Source organism: Crinia signifera, chromosome 12 (genome assembly GCF_055691185.1).
Source record: "Crinia signifera chromosome 12, ASM5569118v1, whole genome shotgun sequence".
Taxonomy (NCBI): Eukaryota; Metazoa; Chordata; class Amphibia; order Anura; family Myobatrachidae; genus Crinia; species Crinia signifera.
In genome coordinates, this window is record NC_139228.1 from 2,897,847 (window position 1) to 2,907,864 (window position 10,018).

The following is a 10,018-nucleotide window of genomic DNA, read 5'->3' on the forward strand; positions in this document are numbered from 1 at the left end:
GCTGGGACACAGAAACATAGAACGTGACGGCAGATAAGAACCACTTGGCCCATCTAGTCTGCCCCTTTATTAAACGTTACCTCAAACCATATTTGATCCTTTTTTCTGTGTAAGGATATCACTATGCCTATCCCAAGCATGTTTACATTGTATTGGCCTCTACCACCTCTGATGGGAGACTATTCCACTTATCCACTACTCTTTCTGTGAAGTAATTGTCATGAAGAAAGAGGAGATTTGGGAAAAATCAAACTTGCAGTCAAAAATGTATCCAGTATAATAACCAGAGTATAATAACAAGCTTAAGCCAGAATCACCAAACGAACAGTTCAGTCAGGACAAATAACCAAGTCACGGATATTCCCCCATCAGATATTACAATAACCAGAATCATGAACATGCTTCTCACCTCTCCCTGCCATTCTGAACGGATCCAGGTCCAAGGTTTCATCTCTCTAGCATAGGCAAATTGCAACTACGATTGGTGCCAGTGTTCTGTAACGAGCAAAGAGAAAAGGTTTTCTCAAAAGAAATGGCAGACAGTGGTGTATGTACTGTGACAGGCGAGAAGCACATTGATGTGGGTGTGGCATAGTTCGCAGACAACGCCTAAGTTGGAAGTCATTAGGTTGACACAAAAAGGTTGACATGCACAGGGTCAATACAAGCAAAAGATCATGTCTCAGGAACCTGGATTTGTCTAGGAGCTGCAAACCTACAAGCATCAGAAGGCTGGGACATGTAGTCCTTCCCTTGTAGATACTTATTGCTCCAGGAACTGCCCACTCATTGTGATTGCAGACGCCTGTGCTGACAGGGGGAATTGCCGCACAGGTGTCTGCGTTCATACACTAAGGAACAGAGCAGATGGAAGGGTCTTCAGCTGTTACATCCTAATACAGGCATTCCTCGGTTCCCAGGGCACACAACGGTACAGGTTGTAGTGATAGCCAAAGGGTAAAAGAAAGCAATAGCGGTAGTAATTAGGTCACCTGCGCCCAAGCCTGACTATCACTAAAACCTGCACTTGGAGACCGAGGTTTGGAAGATCTGGAATAGTGCAAGGGCAGTACTCCAGCTGCTGTGAAACTACACATCCCAGCATGGCCTTCATCGTTTTAGTATGCCCGAAGCTGGCAGGGCATGCTGGGATGTGTAGTTGCACAACACTTGTATATAGAATTGATCCCCTACATGTATTTTACCATTGGAGCAGCTTTAAGGGAAATTATCACTAAACGATTTTGTATCATGTTTTGTAAATATTAAATGTTGAATGGATTACATTATGTGACAGGTACGCGTGCCATCTCGGTCTTTGGAGAGGGGCAGGATACCCAGGGCCTCATGTATAAAGTTGTTGAATAAAACATTTCAATGAAGAGGAAATATCCTCTAATGCAAAAACGTCACTATTACAGTACAGGTTTCAAGGATATCCATGTTTGAGCAACTTGTAAGTACCTCCATCAATATGATTTTACCACCCGGACTAAAACATGGATATCATAAAATCCTGGACTGTAATGGACGTATGGGAAACTGCAAAGTTTAAAAACTTCAATCCTCAGTTTTCCAGATTTCAAGTGAAATAATTTTTGCCGCTTGTTTAAAAATCTGTAATCTGTGTCCCACAGATCGCGTCAATCCTGATAATCACAGGAAGTTGTCAGTCTTCATATCCGGGACCGGGGGTGCTGATAGGAACCAATCCCTGCGAATATTTTTTGCCCCATAACATTTGTGGGCTACTAACGTTCCCGGAATCATTTCACAATTAGGAACACAGTCGGATAATAGAAGAAACAAATACACAAAGTGGTAAGAGGGTGCAGCTTGTACACCGACACTTTAATGTCCTGTCACTTTACCACATAAAATGAAGCTATTATGTACGCACTGCAGTAAAACACAGCTTATTGATTCCAATAGCCCCCATTGGCGCCAGCTATATTGATTAACCATTAAATTCAGCTTGGCTAACAGACTGGTTATGGCATGCAGCAACAGTGCCACCTGCTGGTGGATCCAGGAACAGTACCTAATCTCTGCAATTTATTTTTACTTCGTTTCTTATATAGCGCAGCATATTCCGTAGTGCTTTACAAATGGAAACAACAGTGATTAAACAAACTGGATAGAAACAAACTGACATAGAGGTAGGAGGGCCCTGCTCGCAAGCTTACAATCAGAATATATAAACATTTATTATACCGCAGGATTGTATGAAGAGAAGAGAGGGCCATATACAACCTCCATGTGAACCACCTCCACTCTAAGTGGGGCAGCTCCTTGTGACGCTGGTATTACACACTCTCCACCGTAACCCTGCTACATGTCCCCCCTTTTACATGTTTGCAGCAAAAACCGTTGGTGTAGCACCCGGCCGAGGTTTAATGAGCTAAGGGCTCCAACAATGTTCCTCTATGGCTCTTACTTTTTGGGGGTCCCTAGGGCCGTGGTTCTCAATAACAGGTCATGTTTTCAGGATGATTGTGGAAGCAGGTGTGATAATTACCAGTCATTTAACTGTTAAACTTTCTTCAAGGATGTCAGGGGCCACAGGGATGACAGTGGGTAGTGAGTGGGACAGCAACCATTCCAGCACCAGAAAGTTTAAACTTCTTTGCTGCTCCCTGGTAGACAAGCTCCTCCCGTCCTCTACCCCGCCTCCAGACCAAGCTCAGTTTTTAACAAGCCAGGCAGGAGACAAGAGAGAAGGAAGAGAAACACCACACAGAACTCAATCTAACATATGTGAGGTCACTCAACAGAGAAAACCATAACTGTAACGTGTGAGTTCACTTACTGGTGGAATTATTAACTGAGTTCACTCAACAGAGGTACTATGAACTTCAATACAACTGAAGCAGGCAGGGAGGGATCATAATAAGACATAAATCCCGTTTTATTCTTCATGAGACGTCAGGGGCCACAGGGCTAACAGTGGGACCTCCTAAAGCAGCCACCTAAGGGTGGGGACGCGCCTGTGCCGCAGCAAGTACACTCTTGTCAAATGCCGAGTCCTGGGAGGCCAATGTATCAAACAAATAGAAGCGTAAGAAAGTATTGGCGGAGGACCAAGGTGCCACCTTGCAAAGTGTCTCTGCTGTTGCACCGATCCTAACAGCCAAAGAGGCACCCACAGACCTCGTGGAATGATCCACAGGAACGGAGAGGGAGGCGCCCAAGTATGCCTGCTTGATGACAGATCTAAGCAAATGGGCAATTGTCTGAATAGCAGCAGGCCAACCCTCTTCTGAAATCCGTAGAGGACAAAGAAAGTCCCCGACTTCCGAAGAGCCTTAGTGCGGCGCACATAGATGCGCAACACACGGACCACATCTAGGGAAGACCATGCAGGAGAGGCATCAGCAATCTCCTGGGTAACCTAAAACTTTAACACCACCTTGAAGAGGTGTGAAGAACAGATCAAAGAACCGCCCTGCCAGGATGGAAGACTAGGAAAGGTGACGGACAGGACATAGCCGATGACACAAGGAAAAGTAAGCCCGCCAGAAACGATGGTAAGCACCTGCCAAACTTGAGCATTGTTGAAATGACCCTTGAGTTAGTCTTTGGCCCTTAAAGAAATCTCAACAGCCACACCATCAAAGCTAGACACTGCAGGTTATGAGAGAGCAGGGCTGGATGCAGTGGGAGACTGATCGGAGGGGCTACTGATATTGCCTGTAGATCTGAGAGCCAGGGCCACCAAGATCAATGTACCGCCATGCACGGTCAACCTGTGGATTACCATGAGGAGGTGGAAAGGCGCACATCTGACAAGGGGCAGACAGGGCGTCTACTATGCAAGCCCCTGGGTCATGAGACCTGGACCTGTACAGGGTGACCAGGTGGTTGCAGCGTGATGCCATCAAGTCCAACTTGGTTCTGCCCCAATGGTGCACCAACATCCGGAATACCTCCGGATGGAGGGCCCATTCACAGTCTGACGGCTGAGAAATATCAGATTCTTACCTGATAATGTGTTTTCCCCTACTCCACCATGGCAGCCATGACCTCATGGGTTCCTCCCTCGTGGGTAGTGATCAGGAAAGGGGAAAAAAGACACCTCCCCTATAAGTAGGCACCTCCTCCTGGTCCCAGTGTCTTTTGCTTTATCCAGCTTAAACATAAACAGAGTTAGTAGACAACAAACATAATATACAGGGTCGGGAATATATGCTGCCATGGTGGAGTAGAGGAAAACACATTATCAGGTAAGAATCTGATATTTCCTCTACCTCCCCATAGCAGCCATGACCTCATGGGTCCTATCCCAGCAGTTACTTCACTTTGGGCGGGAATTTGACCAATAATAACAAAAACTTATTATTCTAATTTTTTTTTTATATTACCGCACTAAGCACTCTTCTACCAAATTTTGCGTCTGCGGATGACATGACATCAATACGATAATGTTTGGTAAACTTGTGAATGGATGCCCATCCTACCGCTTTGCAAAGCTCCGCCGCCGAGGCAGATTCCTTCTCTGCCCACGATGCGGCCATTGCTCTAGTGGAGTGCGCTTTGAGACCTTTGGGGATTTCTTGCCCCTTTAACTCATAGGCCTTGATAATGCACAATTGTATCCATCTTGCAATAGTAGCCTTTGATGCCATAAGTCCTTTGTTTCTTCCACTTTTAAGTACAAATAAATTCTTTGCCCTACGGGAATCTTTGACTCTCTCCAAATAAATTTTTAGCACTCTTACAACGTCTAATTTATTTAGACGCTCCTCTTTCTCATTCGCGGGATTTGCGCACAACGATGGCAGGACTATCTCCTGGTTAAGGTGGAACTCCGATACCACTTTTGGCAAGAACTTAGGGTTAGTTCAAAGAACGACTTTATCCTCATAGACGTTTAGAAATGGTTCTTCTGCCCACAAGGCTTGAAGTTCGGATACCCTCCTTGCAGATGTTATGGCCACGAGAAACACAACCTTCCATGTCAACAAGCTTAAGTTGATCTCTTGTAAGGGTTCAAAAGGTTCACTGGTTAACACCCCCAATACTAAGTTCAAGTCCCAAGGGGCCAAAGATGCTCGTATCCTGGGCCTCATCCTCTTTGCTGCTTGAAAGAAACGCCGTACATATTTATTATCCACCACATTTCTGTCCAGCATGGCCCCTAACGCTGATACCTGAACTTTTAACGTATTCACCGCCAGTTTCAACTGTAAGCCTTCCTGGAAGAACCCTAGTATAGATGGAATCTTACCCAGTGTTGCTTAGTTTTCTTGACACCAGTGCACATACCTCTTCCAAACTTTATAATAAGTTCTTGAGGTGGACAATTTCCTCGCCTTTAGCAGTGTGTTTATTACCTTCTCTGAAAAACCTTTTCCACTCAAGAGGTTGACCTCAACCTCCATGTCGTCAACCTCCAATCCTGAGGTTGCGGCTGCCGCACCTTGCCCTGTACTAATAGATCGGGCATCGCAGGGAGCGTCCACGGATCATCTACCGCCATCTGCAGGACCTGGTTGAACCACGCTCTCCTCGGCCAGAAAGGTAGTACTGCTATAACTTCTGTCTTTTTCCTCTGGATTTTTCTCAACAGCCTGGCGATGACTGGTATCGGTGGAAACACATAAGCCCTTGACATATCCCAAGTTCCTGTTAGTGCGTCGATCTGAGCGGCTTGAGTATCCTTGAATCTTGTGAAGAACTTTGGCACTTTTCGGTTGACCGCTGTCACCATCAGGTCCACCTGTGGTATCCGCCATCTGTCTACAAGACTGTTGAACACCTCGCTGTTGAGCTCCCATTCGCCTGGCCAACACTTCCTTCTGCTCAGCTCATCTGCAATTTGGTTTTTGCTTTCCTGCAAGAAAAACTGCTATAATGGCTGGCACCGTGCCCTCTGCCCAGTTAAACAGCTCTGCCACTTCTTCCAAGAGTCTCCGACTCCTTGTAACCCCTTGCCGATTGATGTAGGATACCACCGAACTGTTGTCGGACCTTAGGACAACTTCCTTGCCGACTAGATCTTCCTGAAAACGACGACATGCTACTGACACCGCCTTCATCTCTCTGAGATTTGTATGAGCTTTTTGCCAGTTCGCTGACCATATGCCCTGGGCCACCTTCTGCCCACAGGTTGCTCCCCATCCTGATTGGCTGGCATCGGTGGTCACCGTGATCTGTTCTAACACCGCAAACGATTTGTCTTCTTGCAACCGTTCTTCGTTCGCCCACCATTGCAGATCTGCTTTTGCGGCCTTTGTTAACACAATTCTCTGTGTAAGATTTTTGCTTCTCCCGTCCAATTGTGACAGGAAGCAATTTTGCAGCCTCCTTGTGTGCCATCTGGCCCACTGTACTGTGTCGATTGCTGCCGACATCAACCCTAAGGTTTCCATACAATCCTTTTTAACATTCTTTGCACTTGCTGAACTATTCTTTCTTTCCTGACTGACGTCAGTTTCACTGTCATGCTTTGAGTGTCTATAACCACTCCTAAATATTTGATCTGTTGGGTTGGTGTCAGATGGCTTTTTTGCACATTGATTAGCCAACCGTGTTCCTTCGACAGTTGAACGACTCTGTCGGTATGTCTGCTTGCCATATCCTGCGATTTTGCCACCACCAGTAGGTCGTCTAAGTAGGGCCAAAGGGTTATTCCTTCTTTCCTTAATTTTGCTATAATCACAATTATGAACCTTTGAAAAAGTCCTCGGGGACGTTGCTAGGCCAAACGGAAGAGCTACAAATTGGTAGCATATCCCTAGAATACAGAATCTCAGGAACTTTTGGTGACTCCAATAAATGGGTACATGCAGGTAGGCATCTTTCAAGTCTATAGACGTCATGTAATCGCCTTGCCTTAAGTCTGGTATAATTGACCTGATTGCTTCCATTTTTAATGGTCTTACGACTACGAATTTGTTTAATCTCCTCAGGTCTAAGATGGTCCGAAATCCTCCCGTGACCTTCCTAACCACGAAGAACCGGGAAAACCATCCGGGATCTTTTTGATCCCTTGGTACCACCTTCACCACTTCTTGCTGCAACATCAACTCCAAACTTGTTAGTAACGCCTCTCGTTCCTCCCTGACTTCGGGAACTGGGGATTCTAGGAAACATCTTCCCGGCCGTCTTGTTCCCGGCCTGAGTGATGTCTAAAAACCCACCTGTCTGTGGTGGTTTGTTGCCAGACTTGGTGGAACTGCAATAGCCTGGCTCCCACCACTACAGCCTTGCCGTCATTGGGGGTCCTTTGGGCTCGAAAATTCGCCCTGCTATTCCATGTTCCTCTTCTGAATGCTCTTCCCGGCCTAAAGGCCCTTGCATCCCTGTAATCCTGCGGCTGAAATTTATTGAACCTATTTGCGGCTCTTTTTTTCACGGTCCTGTCCTGGGGTAAACCACACGGATTTTCCCCCTGATATCTTCGTAATCAGCTCATCCAACTGCCTCCCGAACAAATAATTGCCCTGGAATGGCAAAGACAACAGCTTGTTCTTCGATTGCACGTCGGCTGCCCATGGTTTTAGCCATAAGGCCCGCCTGACCACTGCTGTAGTCGCTGCTGCTCTGGCCGCCAACCGCATCGAATCCATGGACCCCTAACACATGAACTGTTGAATATCTTGTATGGTCTTCAACAGATCAGGTCTCCTAATTCCATCCAATATATCTGCTTCTAACCGCGGACACCAGCCCCTTGTTACCCGAGTGGTGACCGCCATGGCTGCTGCCGGCTTCAAAGATGCCCCCATCATGAGGTGCTGCTTCCTGAGACCCAGTTCTATCTTTCTGTCCATCGGATCTTTAAAAATATTGGCATCTTCCAATGGAAGTGTTGTTTTTTTGGATAGGCGTGCCACTGCCGCATCTACCTTTGGTGTTTCATCCCAGGTCAGGACCTGCTCTTTCTGAAACGGGTACATTTTTCTGATTTTCACCGGCACTGTGACCCTTTTTTCAGGCCGCTTCCACTCTTCAGCCACCACGTATTTTAAAGACTGAGACAGGGGAAATGTTTTCCCTTTTTTCTTTTTGTCTCTGAACAAAAGTTCCTGCAGGTTTAAATCTTCCTGGGGATCTTCTATATTCAGGGCTGTATGGATAAGTTTCAGTAAATTATCCACCATGTCCGGATTAAAGTCCGCCTCTGACTTATCCTGCCCTTGATCATCAACACAGTCAAAACTCTGACTACATGTCTGCCCTTTCTCAGACCCATCCCTGGAGTCATCTGAATCGTCACTCACTACTGCATGTTTCCTTTTTGCAGTCATTTTTTGTAAGTCTTCTTTTGTGACAAATGAATCAGAGAGTGCTGTTCTAAGCACCTCCACCAGGCTAGACATTTGTGATGTAGGGAATTGCAGTGAAAACTTTCATGCCTCACAGACACTGCCCACGTGTTTCTCTGGCAGCTGTTTATCACACAAACTACATTTTTTGGGGTTTAACTTTAGGATCTTTCTCTGTACTTGTCTCCGATCTAAGACAGAAAAGAAACACCCCTTCTTAAAAACAATCCTTATGCATCCACCAAAATAAACACACATGAGATCTGGCTTACCCTGACTTTTTCCCAGACTGACGTTTTTCCTCCTCCATGGTATCAGAGGTGCGGTACTACAGTCAAAAAAATTGTATAAGGACCATTTCACAGACCCTTTAAAAAATACCTATCAAATGACCAGCATACCTGCAACACCAAGAATTTTTTCCCCTATATACCACCAGCAGAAGTTCCAGCTCCGCTTCTAAGCTAGTTGCTGGATACAGACACCACTTCTAAAAGATAGAATAAAAAGCCATTACCGTTGGTGGTATAGTAGGAATAACTATACTTCGTTGGTGGTATAGCGCTCACCGCCGCTGCTCCCACAGCTTCTGGCGTCCTGCACTGACATCCGCCTAGGTCACTCTTATGCGCCCCGCACCTACTGATGACACCCCCTGCTCTCCCTCTGGATGAAAGCAGGTACAGCGTGACGCGGCTGAACGCTTCCCGCGCCGCCCTTCTGCCCCACGCCATGGACGCCGCCTGTAGCTTGCCCGCGAAGGGGGAACAGCATGCAGCACCCGAAGCCTGAGCTCCCTGAGGCTGGCCAAAAAAACACCTCCTTGTCCCTGCCAGAACGCACCAGCGGTGGCTAAGGATAGTCTGCCTTCACAGGGTAAGCCATCAACCTCTCACTACCCGGAAAGGGAAAAAAAGACACTGGGACCAGGAGGAGGTGCCTTCTTATAGGGGAGGTGTCTTTTTTTCCCCTTTCCTGATCACTACCCAAGGGGGAAGAACCCATGAGGTCATGGTTGCCATGGGGAGGTAGAGGAAAGTTTGTATCCCAATTGAGGACCCTGGGATAAAGATCGCTGAAAGAGCAGGGATCTTCCTCTCTGACTACTGAACAATGCAGGAGGTCTCTGCCATAGCCACCGACTGAGTGCCCCCTTGGTGGTTGATATAAGAAACCGTCCTAGCGTTGTCCGTCTGGACTTACACAAGGAGACAGTGTAGCCAAGGTTCCGTCAGGCTAAGGGACTGCAGGATTGCACTCTGTTTCAGGACATTGATCGACAGCTGGGACTCTTGTGCATTCCACAAGCCCTATCCATGGAGGCTGGCATCCGGAGAGTCCATTGGCAAACCCAAAACAGACTCCCCGCAGTGAGGATCTGGTCCATGATCCACCAGGACAGGGAGATCCGTACTGCCGGCGATAAGAGAATCAGGTGGGAAAGGAGATAGTGTATAAGACCCTGACACTCAGTTGAGGATCTCTCCTTGGAGATGTCATGAGTGGAACTGAACTCTGCCAAGTTGAAGGTCAGTCAATACCATCGAGCCCAGGACCATCATGCAGGCATTTGACACCCACCGGAGGGAAAGGAGGTTCCGGACACGGGACTGGAAAGTCCTGCAATGCACCTTTGACAGGTAAGTATGTTGATGAACAGTATTCAACTGGGCCCCCAGAGGAATCATGGACTGAACTTGAAGAATAAAGGACCTGGACCCATTTATGATCCAGCCATGACATTCTAG

General features: G+C 46.9%; 1 protein-coding gene across 2 annotated transcripts in view; it reads right to left on the bottom strand.

Annotated features, from left to right (window-relative positions):
• LOC146050533 (uncharacterized) overlaps nt 1–9,023 on the bottom strand; it is a 77,202-nt gene extending 68,179 nt beyond the window's left edge. For both annotated transcript variants that reach the window (XM_083167584.1, XM_083167583.1), the window contains exon 1: nt 410–9,023. In XM_083167584.1, coding sequence (XP_083023710.1) covers nt 5,808–7,025 — 1,218 coding nt within the window. In that variant the 5' untranslated portion in view covers nt 7,026–9,023 and the 3' untranslated portion in view covers nt 410–5,807. The remainder of the gene's footprint in view (nt 1–409) is intronic.
• Between the last annotated feature and the right edge of the window lie 995 nt (nt 9,024–10,018).